This window comes from Arachis ipaensis, chromosome B5, assembly GCF_059453495.1.
Source record: "Arachis ipaensis isolate K30076 ecotype BB chromosome B5, ASM5945349v1, whole genome shotgun sequence".
Taxonomy (NCBI): domain Eukaryota; kingdom Viridiplantae; phylum Streptophyta; class Magnoliopsida; order Fabales; family Fabaceae; genus Arachis; species Arachis ipaensis.
The window spans coordinates 132,100,559-132,123,675 of record NC_142440.1 but is presented as its reverse complement, the minus strand read 5'-3'; the positions used below and the strand labels follow the sequence as shown (position 1 = coordinate 132,123,675).

The window sequence follows — 23,117 nt, the reverse complement described above, 5'->3', positions numbered from 1 at the left end:
GCGCTCCAGACCTCGTCGCGAAGGTTGCGGCAGTACTTTCAAGGACACCAAGTAATCGTCAGGACGGATCAGGCAATCCGACAAGTACTCCAGAAACCCGATCTGGCGGGTAGAATGAAGACCTGGGTTGTGGAACTCTCCCAATATGACTTACAGTATGAACCCAGGCACGCGATCAAAGCTCAGGCCATGGCTGACTTCTTGGTAGAGGTGACAGGGGACCCGGCAGGGACACCAAATACACGGTGGAAGCTCCATGTGGACGGAGCATCCAACCAAACGTTCGGAGGTGCAGGAATTATCTTAGAAAACCCAACTAGAGTTGTATACGAGCAGTCAGTCAAATTCGAGTTCCCGGTGTCAAACAATCAGGCAGAATACGAGGCCCTGCTGGGCGGCTTAGCTCTAGCAGGAGAGGTCGGAGCTACCCGACTGGAGATATGTAGCGACTCGCAGGTTGTAACTTCTCAGATCAATGGGACCTACCAAGCCAGAGACTCACTGTTACAGAAATATCTGGAGAAAGTCAAAGAGTTGAGTAAGCAATTTGAGGAGGTCACGATCCAGCACGTTCCGAGAGAAAGGAACACACGGGCATACCTCCTATCAAAACTGGCGAGCACAAAACCAGGGACGGGAAACCGGTCTCTCATTTAGGGTTTGATAAAAGAACCAATGGTATATTTACATCTGACCCAGGCAGATCCCTCCTGGATGAACCCGATCATCGACTTCCTAGAAAAGGCCGAACTCCCCAGCGACGAGAAGTTGGCTAAGACAATAAGGCGAGAAGCGGCTAAGTATGTGATCATACAGGGACAGCTGTTTAAGAAAGGGCTTAGCCAACCACTGCTGAAATGCTTGCGTCCCAACCAAACGGACTACGTCCTCAGGGAAGTCCACGAAGGATGCTGCGGTTACCACATCGGAGGAAAGGCCCTAGCCAGAAAGCTCATTAGAGCCGGCTACTACTGGCCCTCAATGGTGACGGATTCTAAGGAATTCATGAGAAGGTGCAAAAGATGCCAGGAGAATTCCAACTTTCACAAAGCGCCAGCAACTGAACTCAGCCTACTGACGGCTTCCCGACTATTCTCACAATGGGGAATCGATCTTTTGGGACCCTTCCTGGTCGGGCCAGGGCAGGTCAAGTACCTGATAGTGGCCATTGATTATTATACAAAGTGGATAGAGGCCGAGCCGTTGTCTAGCATATCCTCAGCAAATTGTCGGAAGTTCATGTGGAGGCAGGTAATAGCAAGATTTGGTATCCCGGAAGCCGTCATCTCGGATAACGGGACACAGTTCGCTGATAAAAAAATTCAGAGAATTCCTTGCCGGTTTGGGCATAAAGCAAAAGTTCTCGTCAGTTGAGCATCCCCAAACCAACGGACAAGTTGAAGCCGCGAACAATGTCATCTTGCAGGGCCTCAAAAAACGACTTGACCAGAAGAAGGGAGCGTGGGCAGACGAACTAGCCTCGGTTCTCCGGTCCTACTGCACAACTCAATAGTCAGCTACCGGGGAAACTCCTTTCCGACTTACCTATGGGGTAGATGCAATAATACCCGTGGAAATTGGTGAGTCGAGCCCGCGACTACTCTTAGGAGGAGTCGAAGAGGCCGTGGAAAAGGACTTGGTGGATGAAGCCAGGGAGATGGCTCATTTATCAGAAACGGCGCTAAAGCAAAGAATGGCCCTGCGCTACAATGCCAAGGTGCTCAAGAGAGAGTTCGAACGGAACGACCTAGTCCTAAGACGCAATGATATCGGGCTCCGGACACCGGGAGAAGGAAAGCTGACGGCAAATTGGGAAGGCCCTTACAGGATGAAAGAGGTGATCGGCAATGGCGCCTACAAGCTGGAGCGGTTCCACGGCAAGGAAGTCCTAAGAACATGGAACACGGGCAATCTGAGAAGATTCTATTCCTAGAACAAACCCACCGGTTTAGTAAGAACACTTTATGATGGATTATTTGTCCTTGTCATATATTTGCTATCATTTTACATTTGAGCCACTTTACGTTTGAGCCATTTACTATTACCATTTATAAACTACTTGTCATCTCCTCATTTTTTCGCATTTATTGTTATTAATTAAGCCACCACGACGAGTAAACGGTCTCAAGCCGATACGGTAACCCGGGACTGATCACCCCGGGCACCACAAAATTAACGAACGCCAAAATATGCGGCTATTGAAACGATGAAAGCCACGACCTGGCTTCGCTAATTACCAACTAAACGGTAAAACGTTCATGAACAAATAGTTAATACCAACAAAACAGTAAAGAACAAAAAGAAAAGTAAGCGCCGACAAGGCGAAAAAAAAGCGGTTTGTCACATGCCGATTACGCGGCAAACAAATTCGAACAGTTCAAAAAGATTGTAAACATTACAAGTTACAAAAGGACACAAGTTACAAGGACAAGTCACTTCTTCGGCATGTCGACGATTTTGCCATCCTTGATAGTCTTGAAAACGCCAATAGCCAAGGTGTCGAAGTCAGGAGACAGCAGCTTTACTTGAGCTTTGAGAGCTTCCTCGGTCATCAGGATGGCATTCTTGCCCTGCTTCACGGTCTCTTTATACTTCTTCTTAAATTCAGCAGTCTCAGCCTGAGCCGCCTTGACCGAGGAAAGGGCCTCATCACGCTCCTTCTCCATTTCAGCCACCCGACCTTGTGAAGAGTTAAGTTGTCCCTCTAAGGTAAGCTCCCGCTCAGTAAGGCGGGCCACGGCAGCATCAGAGGTTTTCACTTTCTCCTCCGCGGTCTTCAACTTGTCGTCATCAACCTTAGCCTTCTCTTCGACTGACTTAGCCTTCTCTTCGGCTGCTGCAAGCTGCTCCCGGAGTAACTTCACTTCCTCTCTGTACCTGGCGTTAGCCTTGACCGAAGATTCAAGCTTCACCTCAAGAGATCGGGTCCCCGCCAAAGCAGATTTAGCCTTTCTAGCTATGGCAGCCCCCTGAGCAGAGTGCGGTACATCCACCTCGCTTGAGAAGAGAGGTCCCCGCCAAAGAAGAAGTCCTCCGTGCCGGGAAGAAATTGGGAATCGATAAAGGTCCCGGCATCGAAGTTCTTCTCCATGACAGTAAGAACCCCTCAGGACTGGAGGATGGTTTCCTCTTCCTTGGGTTATCAACGATGACCACCTCTTCCTCCAAGTCCGCCTCTTCCCGGGGCTCCGGTTCAACTTTTACCTCAGGACGAGGAGCCGCTTGAAGAACTGAAGATTGATGGTTTAGAGGTTATAGTAAACTCTCGTTGTAAGTATAGTTACTAAACCAAGCAATCAACCTTTCTTACAAACGTTTTGGTTGTCACAAGTAACAAACCCCTAAATAAATTGATAACCGAGTATTTAAACCTCGGGTCGTCTTCTCAAGGAATTGCAAGGAGGTATATTCTTATTATTAGTTATGCAAAGGCATGTTTTGGGGTTTTGGATTAAGGTAAAAAGTTAGTTGAATGACAAGTAAAATAAAATAATAATAACTGTAAAATAAACTCTTGGCAAAGTATGAGAACTGGAAGTCCTATCCTAGTTATCATTATCGATTGTGATGAGAGTTGGATTTTTCTCCCACTTTGTTAACCTCTAACTATGAAGGTAAGTTAAGTGGACGAATTAATTCGAATCCTCAAGTCCCAGTCTTTCCTTGGGAAAAGTTAGAGTTATTGGATCTCGAAGTAATTCTTGAAGAATTCCAATTTTCAATCAACAATAAGTTTGATAACTCAAGAGTTACCAATGACTCAACCAAAGCCAAAAGGGAAAAATCCAAATTATTTATATAAATAAAAGAAAGCAATCATAAGTCTGAAATACCTCAAAATATATTAAATAGAAAATCAATCTAAACATAGAGAGTCATAAACAAAATTGAGAAAAGAAATAAAAGAACATTGAACCTGGGATTGAGAGTCACTCCTAAAACTAAGAGAAGTCCTAAATCCTAATCCTAAGAGAGAGGAGAGAACCTCTCCCTCTAAAAACTACATCTACTCCTAAAATTGTAAATTATGAAAGCCTGATTATGAATGGATGCATTCTTCCACTTTATAGCCTCTAATCTATGTTTTCTGGGCCGAGAACTGGGTAAGAAACAACCCAGAATTCGCTGGTTGCGAATTCAAACAAGCTGAATTTCTGTCACTGCGACGCATCCGCATGGAGCACGAGGTCGCGTCACCTAGCGTCAGGGAAACTATGGCATATTATATATTAAATCGAAGCCCCGGACGTTAGCTTTCCAATACAACTAGAACCGCATCGTTTGGACCTCTGTAGCTAAAGTTATAGCCGTTTGAGTGCGAAGAGGTCAGGCTGGACAGCTTAGTAATTTCTCCAACTTCTTGTATTCCTTCCACTTTTGCATGCTTCTTTTCTATCCTCTAAGCCATTCCTGCCTTGTAATCTCTGAAATCACTTAACACACATATCAAGGCATCTAATGGTAATGAGAGAGGATTAATATTAGTAATTTAAAGGCCAGAGAAGCATGTTTTCAATCAAAGCACATAATCAGGAAGGCAAATGTAAAACCATGCAAATAGTATGAATAAGTGGGTAAAGATTGATAAAATCCACTCAATTGAGCACAATATAAACCATAAAATAGTGGTTTATCACCGCTCCAGTACCAGTACCGACCACCTCCCCTTGGAAGGGCTGAGACTGAACCTCCAGGTTGATGGTATCCTCATGGGATTGAACCTCCGGGTTGACGGTGTCCTCAGGAGGCACTTCCTGAGCAGGGGTAGCGGAGTCGTCATCACTACCAGCCAAGAAAATGTTGAATAAGCCCTCAAGTCCAGTCACCTCGGCAGACATTGACACTGCAACGAAACACAGAAAACAATTAACCGTCAAATCGGGCAGATATACCAAAAAACAAAACATGTAAGCACAGGCAAATCACTAGACGGCTACTCACGTATATAATTCTTGGCCATATCCCGGTCACCCATAAGAAGATGAGGGTTAACAAGGTTCTTCCCAAAAACAACCAACAAGACGTCGGCAACCCTCTTGTTCTCGGGGGACAACCCTTTATACGATATCTTGGTAAAGGCGTTAGCCCCTTCCCCAAAACTCCAGTACGTCGGTATGCGACGCTCCCCTTCTAGCGTCAACCAAAAGGGATGCCGACCTTTGGCCGGACGGACCTTGAAGTACTTGTCCTTAAAACTGTGATAGGAATCTTTGAATATGCCGAAGATCCGCCGACCTTGGGCCACCCGGAAGGACATGTAGCCCTTTTTAGCCTTCCCCTCTTTGGAAGGATTTGTTAAAGTAAAAAGAAAAAGAAATACTTCAACAGAGACCGAAAACTCCAGGTGCTCACACACCATCTCGAAACAGCGGATAGAAACCCAGCTGTTCGGATGCAATTGGGACGGCGCTACGTCACACCGATTGAGCAACGCCATTTTAAAAGGGGAGAAGAAAAGGCGGACTCCCAGACGAGTGAACATGGCCTTATACAACCACATCCAGTCGGCGACATGGGGAGAGTGCAGATTTAGTTCATATATTCGCTCGTTGTCGGTAGGAACGAAAGCCGCGTAATTAGCCTCCTCGTCGGTCCCCCCGCAAAGATAGTCGGCCTGTCGGAACTCCGTAAGTTCCTCTAGGGACATCTGGTTAGAGGCATCCTTCACATCCGAAATCACCCAAGCATATCGGTCATAGGGTGCCGGTCTCACGACCCTTATGACGGGACGCTGAGCCATACCTACAGTTGGGGCACTACCAATATCAGTCTAAGAGGCCGAGAAGCCGGTACTAACACCAGAAACTATAACTCACCTATCCGACAACTACAAAACAAGGTATAAATCTACAGCCAAGAGCAGCGCCAGGAAAAACAAAATCCTAGAATGGCAACCCCTTATAGTATCTACCTAATGTTAAAACTCCAACAAACATGCGATTCATATCAAGATTGCAATACACATGCAAAGGCTAGAATAACAAACAACAAAGATAAACAACACCACATCAATGCCAGGGAAAAAGAATAGGAAGCTTACCAGGATAAGGATGATAATGGAAGGGGATCGAAGAATTAATAAGGATCTGGATGAAGCAGGGGTTTCTGGTGGAGATTTTTGAGAGAAAGAGGAGAGAGCAAAGAAAACGCAGTGGAACTGAAGTGAAACCAAATGAAAACCGCAAGGAAAACCAACTCTGAGAAGCGCGAAGGACAGGGGTATAATGGTCTTTTCTCGTGGGGTTTTGAATTTCCATTAAGAACATTAAATGTTCAGCGCGATAAATGAGGCGACGAAGGGCGCACCTCAGCAGCAAACAGATCTACACACGCGTAGAAGGCGTGTCCACATCACGAGTGACCGGCAAAATGACGACTTCGCGAAGGAGAAAAGGAACGCGCCATCAACGGCGCTCACGGCCGCAGCTGGCGTGTAGGGGGTATTGTTACGGTCCAGCCCAGCTGAGCACAATTGCCACCCCGACTAGGCCTGGCAGAATAGACCCTATCCGCAGGTATCCAACCCGACCCAACCCGGTCAGGTAGGGTGTGGGTTGAGCCTCAACCCTACCCGCCCTACCCGCACCCCCCATAATATGTGTTATATATGTCTAAAAATGTTAGATATGGGAGTTGAACTAAGGACCTTAAGCATGTGCAAAAGGTTCCTAGCCACTGAACCAAATTTATTAATTTGTAAACCTTACTCATTTATTTTTATAAAAAGTATTTTCCATTTAATGAGATATAAATACCATTTTGAATAATCTAGTGGCCTCAATTCAGATTTTTCACAACCATTCTCTCTCAACGGCGCAAACCCTAATCCTCTTCTCTCAATTCTCAAGTTCAAATCTCTCTGGACTCTGTCAAAATGCCTTAACTATTTCGAATGAAGTTTGGGTGAGTGTTCTAAGAGCTAATTCATGTCAGTCTTTCACTCGCCCTTTGATAACAAGTCTTTCTATTGACTTACAGGGGAAATTACATTGAAAGCAAAGAGAAGGCAAATTCCCTGAACTACTCAAGCTGCGGGGAAGAGGAAGACCTGCAAGCTAAGACCGTCGCCAGCTTGTTCGCGAAGGGCTTCTATTAGGTAAGACCTGTAATCTTGTTTTCTGTTTGGCTTTGGCAGCTCTGTACTTTCATGCCGTGTTAGTGACATGCAAAGTTTATTCTTTTAGAAATTTTACTTTGAGGTTACTTTAAAATTGTATATTTGTATGGGAAAAAAATTTTAGGAAAAAAAAAATTAAAATTGGTAAACATGTGAATGGTTGCTTGAATTATAGCTTGTTTTAGGGTTTAAGAAAGTTTGTAATGAGAGTTTCAGTTTGTAAATTTTTGTGAAAAAATAGTAGAAAAAATTTTACTTTTCTAAAAATTTTGCTTTCAATAGTGTTGTTGTTGAGTGAATTAGAGTTAGTGTGCATTAGTTGATCTAAGTATTTAGAGCTAGTGGAGTTAATGTTATTTGAATAGAAGTTTCAAGTTTGTATGTAATTTGATTGATACAATTATTGTGGTTTTGTTGTGGGTAGTTTAATAAATTTGTTGAAGTGGTTTAGTCAACTCAAGTTTTATGTGCCATAATGAATCCAATTGGTATGATTTTGCAGTTGTTCTTCTTAAGAGTTTGATGTTATGATTGTTGGCGCTGGCATCATTGGTTTTGAACTCTAAATAAGCTTATTAGAACTTAAAAAAATTTAAGCATAAATGAATCGAGTTAAATTATGATTCATGACATGGAGCAATGCTGTTGTTGTTTGGTTCATTAATGAATTGTGTTGAATTATGATTCATGGCATGGAGCAATGTTGTTGTGATTTGGTTCATTTAGCCAAACCTGTCTAGTGAGTAAGGCTTTATATCCACTGCTTTAATTTTAATGTCGTACTTGAATTATTGGGCGTGTTTCAATTAGTGGAATGGTTTCTACATATCTTTTCTGGTTTGAAACAGAAAATCATCACTTTGTGTATCTTTAAAGTTGTTGTTTGATTATTTTTTTCAATTGTCTTGCTCCAATTTCTTCTGTCATTATCAAAAGTTTAGAGAGGAAAAAAATGTAATTTCAATAATTAGTTAGTAGGGATTATTTTAGTTCTCATGGGGCTCTTATACCTTTTTAAAAAGGGTGAAGTTGAAATCTTGTGACTAGAAAATAGAATTTTTGACTAGCTTTGACAAGATGATTATTTTCTTTTTTTTTTTTAATTTTATTTTATATGTATGTGTGTGTAATTTGATTATGTAATTTGTATATCTGACTATCTGTACAAAGTGTATTTAAACATGTCACACACACACACACACACACACACACACACACACACACACACACACACACACACACACACACCCTAAACCCTAAACCCTAAACACACACACACACACACACACACACACATATATATTTGTAGGGAATTCACTTCGAAATGTCAAGTACCAACATAGATGTAGTGGCACAAGATGTGGCTGCAGAAGAACAACAACAAGAACCCCCAGTGGAAGCAACTGCAAATTTTGTTCCAGATGAGTCCGCTTCGATTGAAAATAGCAACAAATCGAGTGTGAAGAGTGTTTATTGGCAATACTTTAGTCGATTTCAAGAGGAAAAAGACTGGAAGGCAAAATGCAACCATTGCAAATCTATTCTTGGAGCCAATCCAAGAAATGGAACTACAAATTTGAAGAATCATGTGCTCCACTATTGTAAAAGGATCAAATTAGCAAACTCTAGGCAATCAACAATTGCTGATTCATTGTCTAAACATACAAGGAGTGCTGCAGATGCTTTTGTATTTGATCCATCTTATACAAGAAGGTGTATTGCCAAGGCGATATGTATGCATGAGTACCCTTTATCTTTTGTGGAACATGTTGGAATGAAGGAAGTATATGCATCAATGCAACCAACTTTTAAAGTGCCTAGTCGAAACACAATCAAGAAGGACATTTTTGAAATGTATGAGTTGGAGAAGCTTAACATGACTAAGATAATGGATGGAAATGATAGTCGAGTAGCAGTTACAACTGACATGTGGACTTCCAACCAAGAAAAAGGATACATGGTTGTCACGGCACACTATATTGATAGTTCATGGATTTTGCAAATGCGCGTATTAAGGTAATCTTCTAAATTATACTTCTAGTAATTGATATGACTTTTAATATTTTTTACTTGAAATTAATTTATCTTTTAGATAATAATTGAAATATGTTTTTGAACGATTTTCATTTTTACTTATGTTCCCGCTCCTCATACGAGTGAAGTGCTCTCGAATGCATTAATGAAAGTTTTGTTAGAGTGGAACATAGATAGAAAATTGTCAACTATTACATTGGATAATTGCTCTACTAATGATGCTATGGTTGATGAGTTGTTGGGGCACTTAGATTCAAAATATTTGTTGTTGGGGGTTCTATGTTGCATATGCATTGTTGTGCTCATATCTTGAACCTAATTGTGAAAGATGGTCTAAATTTGGTTAAGGAAAGTGTGGAAAAAATTTGTGGTAGTGTGGTGTATTGGACTTCAACCCCTAAAAGACATGAAACCTTTGTGAGTTGGTGTAGTAAGTCAAATGTTCAATTTACAAAAAAAAAAATTAGCTCTTGATTGTCCAACTAGATGGAACTCCACTTATGTGATGTTAGAGACTGCATGGTTATATCGAAATGTGTTTTCTCGATTAAGACAAAAGGATCCTAATTACAAAAGTTTGCCAAGCAATGAGGAGTGGGACCTTGCTAAAGAAATTTGTGGTAAATTAAAGTTGTTTTATGATGTGACACAATTATTTTCTGGTACTCAAGTTCCAACAGCCAACATTTATTTTAACAAAGTATGTGATATAAATGTTGCCTTGAAAAATTGGTCTGCTTCTCTAAATCCATTGATTAGTAATATGGCATGTAGTATGAGGGTAAAATTTGACAAGTATTGGGAAGAAATTCATGGCATGATGGGTGTTGCTGTCATTCTAGATCCTAGGTATAAGCTTGCTAGGCTTGAGTATAAATTCTCAATGTTATGTCAAAATCAAGATGAGTGCTTAAGTAAGATTGAGAGGATCAAACAGATATGCTATGACTTGCTTCATGAGTACCAACAGAATCCGTCTAATTCAAGTAATGCATTTGAGGATTCTACACAAGAGCTACAGATGAATGCAGAGCAAGATGATGATGCTGCTTACCAGTTGTATATTAGACAAAAGAAGAGGAAAAAGGGTTCATTTGTGAAGACTGAATTTGATCATTACATAGAGGAAGATGTTCATTCTTTGAGTGCCGACTTTGATATTTTAGCTTGGTGGAAAGTGAATGGGGCTAGATTTCCAACACTTCAAAGAATTGCGAGAGATATATTTGCTATCCCTGTGTCTACTGTTGCTTCTGAGTCTTCTTTTAGCACAAGTGGTCGAGTAATTGCTCCTCATCGTGGTAGTCTTCATGAAGATACTGTGGAAGCTCTTATGTGTAATCAAAACTGGTTGTGGGCAGCATATCGTCAAAGAGGTTATTTATATTTTAACTTTTCTATTTGTTTATGCTAATGTTAAATTTATATATAGATTGATTAATAAATAAATTTATTATCTTTGATTTTTAGGTGGAAAACCTAATTATCAAACTGCAAATGATGATGATGATGATGTATCTGAAGTCATAGACTAGTGATGCTATTGTTGCAACAAATGGAAAGCTTATGGAAACATGAAATTAAATAATTTATTTATGTTTATGTTATTTACTTAGACAAAGACTTTTATGTGTAATTTAATATTTGATGGTTATGTTGTGTATGACATACTTGTGTTATTTGTAGGATAATTTGTGTTGTTTGAATACTTGTGTTATTTGAATGCTCATGGGATAACTTGTGCTATTTGATGGTTATGTTGTGTATGAGATACTTGTGTTATTTATGAGATATTTGTGTCATTATAATGTTTCTTTTTGTCAACCCGCGGGTAGGGTCGGATACCCGCGGGTTGAGCGCGGAAAGGGTTAGGGTTGGGTATTTTTCAACCCGCGGGTAGGGTCGGGTTGAGGGTTAGTTAAAAACTCAACCCGCGGGTAGGGTTAGGGTTGGGTTCAAACCCTACCCTACCCTACCCGTTGCCACCCCTAACCCCGACCCACGGGCAAACCCATCTGCGCAGTCGGGTCGACGTACATAACTCGTACGGTCAGCGACCCGGACACGCGCCCTTGCCACCAGCTGCATGATAGCTGTGGAAAATGAAACTTCTTGGAAGGAGGCCTTTTCTCGTGGGGCCCATCCTACTGACAAGGTATATAAGGGGAGGGTCCTACCCCTCCCCTCACGGTACGTCATCATAACTTTTCCTCTTTACCACCTGCACACCCACTGACTTGAGCGTTGGAGTGTCATTGCAGGTGGCACCCCCCTCAATTCACGAAGAATCCGGGAAGTCGGCCGCCCACGCCTCTCAGCCCCAGGATCCAGGCCAAGGCTAGGACCCACCTTCACACCCAAGAAGCAACCCCAAGCCGTCCGGTAACCGACTAACCATACAGACACGTCAGTTGCAACGTGTATATCTCGTTTACACCGTAAACGAGCTAAATAGAAGACAAATTGACAGCAGCTATAAAAGGATGTGTAACCTTTGATATTCTCTACAAAAATATTTTATCTTTTTTCTATCTCGTTTTTCTCACGAAAACAAGGCATCAATAGCCAGTAACAGTCCATACATAGTTGTGCTTGTTTATCCCAATTGTCGTATGTGAAATGGCGACAACGGGGTAACCATGGTTCTGAAAACCGAACCGGACCGGCCGGTTCAACCGGAAAAACCGGGAACCGGTCATCTAACCGGTCCGAGTAAGGTCAGAAACCGTCTGGCAAAAAACCGATGAAAAAACCGGTCGAACCGGCGGTTAACCAGTGAACCGGAAGAACCGTTCGGTTTTTTAGCGGTTTTTTTTGAAACCAAACTACTAAACGACGTCGTTTCGAAGGTTATAAAAAAAAAAAAAAACGAATGAAAGGCCAAAAAGGCCCCAATCCCTGAATTCCCACCCCACCCCTTTCTGTCTCTCTAAAGGCCCCAATCCCTGAATCCCCCCACCCCACCCCTTTCTGTCTCTCTCTCTCACTCATACCCACCAGAAAACCCTAGCTCCCACCCATAGCCTATAATCCTTTCCTCTCTTCGAATTCCAAGAATAGCCACCACCCACCATCCCATTTCAGAGCTTAAACTCATCGCCGACGCCTTCTCTACTTGTCGCCCTCTCTGTCCGAGCTCGCTTTGTCGCCGTGAGTCGCGCCGCTTCGCTGCTCCTCGCCGTGGGTCGCGCCGCTTTGCTGCTCCTCGCCGTCGCCGTGTCTCATTTCTTAGTCTCTGCTTCAACCCTCTCAGGTCTCAGATCTCAGTTCTCAGTTCTCAAGTTTCTTCTTCTTTGATTCAAGCCTTCAACCCTCTCAGGTCTCAAGTCTCAGTCTCTAACACTCCCTGATTCCTCTGCTTGTTGGTTTATTGTTCGCTGGAATGGCCCTGATTCCTCTGCTTGCTGGTTTATTGTTTGCTGGAATGGATTTATGTGTTATTTTTTATTTTCTATTCATGATTTTCTGATTTATTTGTTTGCTGGATTCATGATTTTCATTTATTTTGATTTTCTGAGTTTATTTTGATTTATTTGCTATTTGTTGTTTCTGATTTATTTGTTATTTATTCATGATTTTGTTGTTGATGCAATTGTTTGCTGAGGATCTGAGGATATTGTTTGCATGTTGAAGTTGAAGAAGAGAATGGATCAGTGTTTGAGATGCTTTTGTATTGAAATATAGCTGTGGTGGTTTTGCAGCCATGAAGTACCTGCTTGGAACAATGTTGGCATGGACTAAACATTGATGTCTATAACTACAGGAAGTTTTTTTTTTTTTAAATAATGTACTTCATAAGAATGTCTAAAAAATTTGAAAGAATATTTTTTATGGCTGAAGATTTATTTTGTTAAATGTAATTTATACGGTGTGATTTTTGTTTAAAATTTATCAAATTTAAATATTGAAAATTATATATTAATTTTTTATAATTTTATTTTATATTTAACTAAACCGGTTGAACCCCGGTTGGACCACGGTCAGACCACTGAACCGCTGAACCGGTCACTCTACCGGTTTGTTGACCGGTTCGGTTTTCGCAACCTTGGGGGTAACATTTGAGTGTGAGGATTCGATATTATTTCGCACTCAGCGTGTGAATACGTTGTCGGATTTGAAGAGTTTGATATTAAGCAAGTTCGTTGGTAAAGAAGTAAGGGAGATCAGAAGGGTGGCGTATAGATTGCTGGCACCCATGGGTAACGGAGTTTTCCGGTTTCGACTATTCCGACTTCAAGGGGACGAGCATGTGCGACTGATATTCGATATCCATGGGAGGATTTTGGTGGAGCAGGTAATGGAGCTTTCTGCCGTCGTAGGAGTTCCGTACACTCGACTTATGTATAGGACAACCGACCTCTCGCACCACTACCCATTCATGTCGCCATTACAGTGAATGAGGCAGAGGAAGGCAAGCCATTCAGTGTAAACAAAATATACACATTGCAACTGACGTGTCTTATCTCCTTTACAGTTTAAACGAGATACATAAAATGTCATCTCATTTATACTATAAATGAGATAAGACTGAAAAATTTAAATCGATAAATTTTTTTAAATTATTTATTTTAATAATTATTATATTTATTTTATTTATTAAAATAAAAAATCTCAACAATGCGAGTATAAATCTAAAAATTGATTAAATTTTATTTTTCAAACAAATTTAAATAAAAAGAAATTCTCTGGTTTGTTGTTTCTATTTGTTTTTTTTTTTTTTTTTACTAGTTTGTTGTTTCTATTTAAAGTGAAGCCTTGCGAATGTTATAAATTTAAAGAATGGTAACAAAAATATAACAGAATAGAAATACTAAATAATTATTAAAAAAAAAAAGTAATATAGATCCGTTATATAAACGAGAGCGCGTAGGCGTAGCCGCCCAATTGTGATGCGCCCGCCACTATCTGGAATCTTCTGTTTACACTTTCACACGGTTAGTTATCTCCTTCCCATATTTTCTGACTTAGGCCACAAGACATACCAAACCTATAAATACACGTTTTCTTCTTGTTCTGTTTCCCATCCTTATTCACTTCATAAAAATCTTATCATCTCAATTCTATCTTTCTTTCAATTATTATCAGAGTAACAAAAGGCTTTGAAAATATGGGAGGAGGTGGCACAGAAGCTTTTCCAGATTTGGGTAAACACTGCCAGCAACCAGATTGTAAACAACTTGATTTTCTCCCTTTCACCTGTGAAGGCTGCAAACAGGTACCGTTCTTTTTTTTTTTTTTTTTTTGCCTCTTCACACGTAAATTCAAATTTGGAACACCTTTCCTATTTTTTAGTTATGATATTCCATCTCTTGCTCCGTTAACTTGTATCTTGACATATTCATTGACCCAATTGCAGGGTTTTTTAACTACGAATATATATCGTAAAATAAACTTATTCTTTTATTCAATAAAAATATATTAAAAAAAACAGAAATTATCTAATGTCAAATATCTTTTTTTCTTTGGTATAATACTTTTAGGAATATAAGTATAGACTTTGAAACTCAACAATATAATAATTTTAGAATGATAATTACATATAATTTAATTGATAATTTTAAATTTCGTTTGCAATTAGGTTGAATCATTGATATTATTAGAAGAGATTGTAGACAATTCATGGATTTCCAATTGCTATTATAATGTAGTTGCATGAACCACAAACTAAAAGTTAGGGACGTAATTATAGGTTTTGAGCTGCAATTTTAAACGATCTACGATATATATTCACATTTATGGTTCATTTTAAATTGAAGAAACTGCTGTGAATGTGATAAATTGTACAGGTATTCTGTTTGGAACACCGATCCTACATGTCCCATTCTTGCCCCAAGTCCGACCACAACAGCAGAAAAGTCATAATTTGTGAAACATGTTCGATTTCTATTGAGACTACAGGACATGGAGGACAGGACGAGGAGGCCATCTTGAAGAAGCACCAAAACTCAGGAACTTGTGACCCCCAAAATAAGAAGAAACCAATTTGCCCTGTAAAGCGTTGCAAGGAGGTTCTAACCTTCTCAAATTCCAGTACGTGTAAAACTTGCCACATTAAGGTGTGCCTCAAGCACCGTTTTCCCGCGGATCATGCTTGTGGTAGAGCAGCGTCGAGTCCAGTGTCAGTGTCGGTTACGGCTCCTGCTTCTGCTAGTGGATGGTGGAATAACAAGTTCTTGGCCGCTTTCGCCTCGAGGACCGAACAAGAGTGTGGCAAGAGTGGGGGAGGTAGTTCTGCTTCAGCTCCTAGAAATCCTTCTGTTAAGGCATACTGAGACAAGGATTATAGATTGGAAATTTATTCGTTCTTATGTGACCATGTAATGCTTTAGTTTTTATGGCATGGAATGAAAGTGGTGCTTTCATGTACATTCTCCAAGGTTGAAATAGATTACTTTTTTTTTGGTATTCGAAATAGATTACTTTGATTGTGACGGTTTAGCAATAGCAGATCATTATGTGCTAAAAAGATAACACAAAACTGGGTGTAAAAGTATAGTTGCTCTTTAACATCAGATCCAAAAGAATGAAGTGGTAAAATGAATGAGCTTTGTGATAGGACAAATACATTGTAACTATTCAGAAAGAACAAAAAATTAATATTACACATGATTTTGGGTAGGCATTATTACATTTTTCCTTTTGCTTGTTTGTTTTAGAGATACAGATTTGTAACAAGTAGCTAAATATAAAAATAGCTTGTTACATATTTGCTGTTGCTTCTTTAATCTCATCCAAGGTGATTGCCTGCAAAGCAGCAAAACTGGTTGTAATATATATGTGTATTCTAAATCAACACACAGACCTCTTCCAAGGAGGGAAATCATAGTAACTGAAATAAGAACACAGCATAGAAAGTAAGATGTAATCATGATTCATGACAACCTAAATCAAAATTAGAACTAGGGATGGCAACGGGGAGGGCAGAACTAGGGATGGCAACGGGGAGGGCAGGGGGCGGGGGAAATACTGTCCCCCATTTCCATTCCCCGCGGGGATCCCATTTCCCGCGGAGACCCTATTTTCCATCTCTTTATATTAATAACTTATATAAAAATTCTAATAAAAAATCTAAAAAATCACAAAATATTATTACAACATACAAATGGAGTATTGTCCAAGATTATAAGTCTAAAAATATAAAATAACACACCATAGTCAGGGAGAGAAGAGATTGGAAATGACTAAAAAATTTACATTAAAAAAATTATTAAAGATATTTAAATAAATTTAGTAATTCGGAGATTAGTGGGGACGGGGCAAAAATCCCTGTTCAGATCCCCGCGCCTGCTTCGAGGGAATTTTACCCCCATCCCCATTCCCACGGAGAAAATTCTCCGTCTTCAGATCCCCATTTGGGGCAGTCCCCGCGGAGATCCCCACGTTTCAGGGAGTTTTGCTATCCCTAATTAGAACGAATGAAATTAAGGTACTTACCTGCTCCTTGCCTGCAAAATCATTGTCAGGAGTGAGAAAGAGCATGCAGTGGCACTCCTTCCTGCCAAATGAAATGATAATAACTGAGTTGTGACCAAAAAATCAAGGTGAGACATTTGGGGGGCATAACTAAGTTTCGTAAGTTTCATATATTTTAATCCACATTTCTTGACGAACAACAAAAGTACAAAATATATGATGGCTTCTATAGCATAAACTTCACCGGGGATCAGAACATCATATTACTAATCAGTAATCAGAACAGCTAAAGTAACACTGCTTGTGACCAAAACAGAAACTATGAAAAGAACTCCAGGTTACTAATGTGACCAAACAAGAATGCGGTGACAACAGTTTAAGGCAGAGTTTATTTTGACCTACATCTTGATTCTTCAATATATTAGGTTTAGCAAACCAACTGCATGGCTATAGTCTATACTTGTGCATTTGATACAGTTGTTTTATGGATAAATATTTCTGTTTTCATAGCATAATCACTGCATAACCACAGCCAAGAATGACATACAAGCAGTTTACTGAATCTTTATCAATACAATCCTAAATCTAATTTAGATAGACAATATCTTATTGTAATAAAACTTGCTTGCTCTAAACATATATCTTTGAACTTGATAAGTTAATTCCAGAGGAGCCATATATGTTCCAGTAGTTATAAAAATATTCCTACCTTTCTCGCATGGGAACACATGGGCAGTTCCAAAAGCCCTGTGCAGCCTCAGCAGCTTTATCGTCGTAATGCCTAAAACACAAGTATTTTGAGTTAAAAACTTAAAAAAACACCAATATGAATTCAATTATCCATTAAACCATACAGCCAGAATTACAGGATAAAGACGGAAATTATGAGGGAAAACTAGTTAAAAGAACAAGTTTCTACCGGCAAGGGCATAGTGGAGCACCCAATGAGTCTTTATGGTCAGCCAACCCCTGTTCCAAAATACATAGAAAAACAAAAGAACAGATTACTTGAGAGAATTACAATTCTAAAATCAGTTGCATTCATCTATTAGCAAATGTATAAATTCATTCTGATGTCATTTTCAGAATTGAAATATATCTCATTAATGGGGAAAAAAAAATAAGAAAACTAAAATGCATCTCATTACTTGAACATAGAACTGCTTCAAGAAATTTTATAACTTCCATTCTAACATGTCAATATTTGCAGCAACCTAAATTTCACTTACTTTTCTCTTTTCTAATACTGCATTTTCCACATAAAAATGAACTAGTGTAAACACTGTCCTTACTACTACTAGCTGGCCTTATATACTATGTGCATGGTGCAATTTGCCCCTATAAGCTTTTACGTGTTGTAATATACCTCCCTAAACTTGTGATATAGTAAAGTTTGAAAATTTTGCTCGTCAATATGAACAATACCAAAAAAATCCTGCCCCACTCGGTTATGTTGGCACAAAGCGCTCAATAGATTGGACAACATTTTCTTTTATCGTATTTAAAACATTAACATATAAATCTTTTTTAATAGTTTCAACAGTAATTTCTCTCTACTTCAAGCCATTGGAATACCTTCTATATTATCCACCCTCTTGTTATTGGATACGAAGACACCACTGTTATTCTCATTGTCAATCTCTTCTGCTGCCCCTAAGTAATAGGACTACACCCTACTATTCTAAGTAGCAATTAATATGGCTGTTCGGTGAATGAGCCAGTCATAAATTCAGGATCACTAACAAAATTTGGGGTAATATTTGTGACTTCCATCATTAAAATACTTCTCTTAACTTCTCTTAAACTTGGAAACAAAATGTTACCAGAAGAAAGTTAGTGTGTCTCAACCCTTTTTACAGAGGAGTAGAGATATATCACAGATTAGATAATTATCATCACCATTCTTATATCTCATCCATCACAGATATAATTTTCTCCAATATGGAATAAGCCTATCATATTTGTATGATTTCAACATAATTAATTGACAATTCTAGCTGCTTGGTAACATGGTCATATGAGATAGTTGTACAGATAGGTTCAATTGAATGAAGTGAAAATAAAAAGCTCAAATCACAACATGTTCTGCTTTGGGAGAGGTAGAATACAACACATAATACTTCTCGGGAGTGGCATGCACTAGTCTATGATTGAAGGGGCGCCTTCATAACATTGTTACTGATATTTATTATTATTGTATTTTTTGTAGTATCAATATAGTGAAATGTCATGATATCATATTATTTTCTCAGAAAATTCTGTTATAGGAGCAGGAAACTATAATTATCCTTGCAAAATTTACAAAGCAAGGAGCAATATGATGCATGCAGAAGTCAAATTTGGTCCAGCCATACTATTTTCTCACATACTCATATAAGATCCCTAAAGCCGCACCAGAAATGTATTGCATCAAGAAAAACTAATATTTCAAATGGGTGTTTGCCTTACCAAACAAGCTAAGACGTCCACTTTGGATCGTGAAGAACTCAATTAAAAAAACTAGTATTCATTTTCAACTCTTGAATTCTCAAAAACTGAAGACAATGGCCTTCTAGTATCATTGACAAGAGTATCATACTATTTCTTATCAATACTAATAGAAATGAAATGATCAAATGCTTCACAACCTAAGAAGCAAAATTGAAAAATATGAACATAAACACGAAGTAAATTCCAGCACAATTCAGAACACTAAATGCACTCTGTAGCGAACCTTATGAAAGTAATGCCCGAGGTACCTAGCATAGATCTAATTGCATAGTTGCACCGGCACTAATACACTACCTCATGAGTGCATATCCCACAAAGAATGTTTAAATTCAAGTAGCTCTTTCTTAATTTATTGTGATACTTATGTTTCATTTACATTGAGAGGCAACAATGCCAACCAAAGAACAGAACTCACTCACCTCACCGTTATGAAGTTTCAAAATATCAGCCAACAAAGACTTGCTGAATCAAGAGTCACAGCACCGACCAAAGGGACATTTTTATTTATGATTGGTAATAAGATGCTTCTTGAGCTACAGTTCATTGACAACAACTATAAGGAGCACGAACTATGAGATATCTATTTGACAAAGATCACTACTTAAAACTTGGGAAACTATTTATAGGAAGTTTACATCATATTCACTTATATAATTCATATGGCAAAGATAGAGAATATACCTTGATAACAACAGAGGTGACTCCCTTATCAACACAAAAATATGTTCCTGACCTGCGTGCATACTGCTCTGAGAACTTCCTCATAATTTCAACAGATTTATCTGATGGTTCCACTGGAAAAACAACCAAATTATTTAAATAGAAGCAATATGTTAACGAATCACCAAATTGAAGTCAAAACCATTACAAAATCAGAACAGAGTGGGGAGATGGTAAAATTGATTTTGCTAATTTTTTTGCCTAACTCTCAAGTCTCAAAAGAAATTCTTGCCTCCAAAATTGATTTTAATATTAATTGAAGCAAAAAATCTTCACTTGCTGCCATAATCATTTTTAGAGGAACCGCCGAACATAAGTTTGTGAAAACCAAATCTAAGCCTCTAACTTAATTCTATCAGAATTAATTTTACCTAAAATAAATTTTATAAATGCTGAGCAAACATCTTAAAAAAATTAGTTTGAAAAACGAAAATACAATTAATTTCTTATTCTTATACACATCTCCACAAACGTAAAATGGATATGCAGCAGACAAACTTTTAGCTTCGCCAAGTTCTGCTAGATTCAAAAGCCAAAAAGCATTGAAATTTGACAAAAGAAAAAAAAAATAGAAATAAAAACAAGATTTGACATCAAAAATCAAAATCCATTTCACGCCTCACAAAATGAGTGCTAATAATTATCTTAAAATAATAATAAAAAATAAGAATTTCAAAATTCAGTTAGAACTTAAAAAAGAGCATTTTCGCAACAAGATCAGAAAGCAACTAAACATAACCAAAGCTAGAACTCAATTCGAATGTGGAAAATTGGAAGTAGAATCAGTGGCACAATAATAAGGATAAAAAAAGGAACTTACCTTGGGCTCGAACGAGAGTGGGATTGCGGCGGCGGATAGAAGAAGTGGCGGAGGAAACGGGGAGAGCGAAGGCGGCAGCGGCGGAAGAAGAAGCATGGGAAGTCATTGGTGGCGGTTTCCACTGCAACAGAAGGAACTGGTATCTGAGTGTGTGGCTTCCAAGTTTGTGTGAGTCTCACAATAAATAAAATGGAATTTTGTGCTGCGTTTCATTTATATGATGATACGTGTTATTGATGGTCTTCCTTTTTATTTTTTCTTATAAAATAAATATCAGGTGATTAATATTTTTAATAGAAAAATTAAGAATTTTTTATTTAAATAAATTAAATAAATGTAATAATTACTGAATTATATAATTTTAAAAGTTATTATCCAAATTTGTCGCTTGCTTATCTCGTTTACAATGTAAACGATATAAGGCTGTGGGACGGCTATAAATATATGTCATTGACAGTGTTTGACTGGCTCCAATTTAAACTTTTTAACCACTTTTTTCTCAATTTTACCCTTTTCTGACCATATTATCGATAAATACGATGATGGCGCGCAGTTGGTAAGGATGGAGACATCAACAGACTAGACGAGACTTCGCATTATGATGGGACAACCGACTTTGCGGTTAGTTATGTTGTGTTGAATTTTATGAAATTTCCTATAGATATATGTGTATATGTAGCCATGGTTAGTATAGTCGTCAAGAACTAAAATATAGTTTGTATCGTTAAGAATAAGCCACTGTTAGAAATTTGGAACTCTATTTTATTTCACTTGTGTTAGGTTGTTACTACATAATTATTAGTTTGGAACTCTATTTTATTTCTTATAGTTTTGTCAAATTTATAATTAAATTTTTATAATTTTTTAATTTAGTTATTATACTACTTTTAATTTTATAATTAGATTTTTTTATATAAAATATATTAAAATTAACTGAATAATATTTTTTTCAAAAATATGTAATTAAAGATCTAATTATGTTCTTAATTATAAATATCTTTAATTTATAAAAAAATATTTATTTAACTATAATATTTTTTATACTAAAAAGATCTAATTACAAAACTAAAAACAATGTAAGAATTTAATAAAAAAATATAGAAATCTATTTAAAAGTTTAGTGATATTATAAGGACCATTAAACTTCAAACAACCAATAAAACTTTTAAAATTATTTCTTGATTATTGTGAATATATATTTTTTCTTCAGAGGCCTCGCCTTCTACTGCCCCGGCGAGTGAGTCATATCCTTCCTCCACCCAACGCTATCGTCCCGTATTTGAGGGGGCTGGATTCGGCAACACGGTGCCTCTTAGGTATTTCACATTCGACAATTTCTTGATTACGGCATTCGTGGAGCGATGGCGTCCTGAGACCCACACGTTCCATCTCCCGAGGGGTAAGGCCACTATCACCTTGCAAGACGTGGAGTACCACCTAGGGCTACACGCACACGAGGACCTAGTTGGGGGTGCTTCCATGACTTTGGCAGCTGGGACCACATGGAGACGTGGGAGTTGCTGGAGCGGTTACTAGGTGCCAGGCCTCCGGTGGCTCCACAGCAGGCGGCGCAGAGGAATGAGTCTTTCACGCTAAAGTTCGTATGGCTACGGGACCATATCCGCCAGATGCCCCTGACGGACGACCTAGAGACCCTCCGACAGTACGCTAGGTGCTACATCATCTTACTAGTCGGAGGCCATTTGATGACAGACAAGTCAAACAACTTGGTCCACCTGCGTTGGCTCCCACTTTTTCAGGACTTTGGGCGGTGTCGGGCGTGTCTTGGGGATCGGCCATACTGGCCTGGACGTACCAGTCACTGTGCTCGGCGGCACACCGAGGCGTCACGAACATCGCTGACTGCACCCCGCTGTTGATGTCCTGGATATACCAGAGATTTTTTCAATGGTGTCCACCAGAGCAAGGGATCTACATGTATCCTATGGCTACGAGGTAACAACTGTTTATGTCTTTATTTAGTTATCAATTTGTAACTTCTTACATCCTTCTACATAATGAACTGCTTTTATTCTTTTGATTGGTGTCAGGTTGGTTGGACTGCAGCAGTAGAGCAGAGATCAACATGAGGCCAGGGTCCTACGATGGAGAGTAGCGATCGACAGATTACAATTCGATGAGGTTAGCACCACGTTTGACACCACCACATTTTCATTTTAATCCTTTATGTTGAATTCATTTTTCGTGCTAATTATTAGTTCTATTACGGTTCTCTCAGTTTATATGGACATCGTACGACGATCCTGTTCTGCAGGCTCTGTGCCCTCCTTGGTTCATTGAGGAGGATGAGTGCGGGACATGTATGTCACTCGTCCCCCTTGTCTGCTTCAATGTTGTGCAGTTTCACCAGGTTGACCGGGTGAAGTGGCAGTTCAATGGAGAGCAGCAGGTGCCTGGCACCACAGTCAAGGTATCGCTGATGTCTTATTTATCTTTGCTTTTCTGAGTTTATAGTTAAATTATTACAATCATCACATGTGTCTCAGTCAGCCCCATCAGATT

General features: G+C 39.1%; 2 protein-coding genes across 2 annotated transcripts; one reads left to right on the top strand and one right to left on the bottom strand.

Annotated features, from left to right (window-relative positions):
* The first annotated feature begins 14,052 nt into the window (after positions 1-14,052).
* PMZ (zinc finger (AN1-like) family protein) lies at positions 14,053-15,563 on the top strand. The gene is made up of 3 exons (XM_088488492.1): positions 14,053-14,085; positions 14,237-14,366; positions 14,938-15,563. The coding sequence occupies exons 2-3, from the start codon at positions 14,259-14,261 to the stop codon at positions 15,421-15,423; spliced, it is 594 nt and encodes a 197-aa protein (XP_088344618.1). The 5' UTR covers positions 14,053-14,085; positions 14,237-14,258; the 3' UTR covers positions 15,424-15,563.
* A 112-nt stretch (positions 15,564-15,675) lies between these two features.
* On the bottom strand, positions 15,676-20,797 carry LOC107643977 (ferredoxin thioredoxin reductase catalytic beta chain family protein). The gene is made up of 6 exons (XM_016347740.3): positions 20,595-20,797; positions 19,736-19,848; positions 17,484-17,533; positions 17,274-17,345; positions 16,586-16,646; positions 15,676-15,895 (listed from the first exon to the last, which is right to left on the bottom strand). Exons 1-6 carry the CDS (start codon positions 20,698-20,700, stop codon positions 15,851-15,853), a joined length of 447 nt encoding a protein of 148 aa, XP_016203226.1. The 5' UTR covers positions 20,701-20,797; the 3' UTR covers positions 15,676-15,850.
* Positions 20,798-23,117: the final 2,320 nt, after the last annotated feature.

What these genes read in the sequence shown, in the direction of transcription:
- PMZ (XM_088488492.1), top strand. Translation starts at nt 14,259, where the DNA reads ATGGGAGGAGGTGGCACAGAAGCTTTTCCAGATTTGGGTAAACACTGC. An exon ending in CCTGTGAAGGCTGCAAACAG is followed by an intron (nt 14,367 to 14,937) that starts GTACCGTTCTTT and finishes TAAATTGTACAG; the next exon opens with GTATTCTGTTTGGAACACCG.
- LOC107643977 (XM_016347740.3), bottom strand. Translation starts at nt 20,700, where the DNA reads ATGACTTCCCATGCTTCTTCTTCCGCCGCTGCCGCCTTCGCTCTCCCC. An exon ending in GCTCCACTATGCCCTTGCCG is followed by an intron (nt 17,346 to 17,483) that starts GTAGAAACTTGT and finishes CTTGTGTTTTAG; the next exon opens with GCATTACGACGATAAAGCTG. An exon ending in TGTGTTCCCATGCGAGAAAG is followed by an intron (nt 16,647 to 17,273) that starts GTAGGAATATTT and finishes TTCATTTGGCAG; the next exon opens with GAAGGAGTGCCACTGCATGC.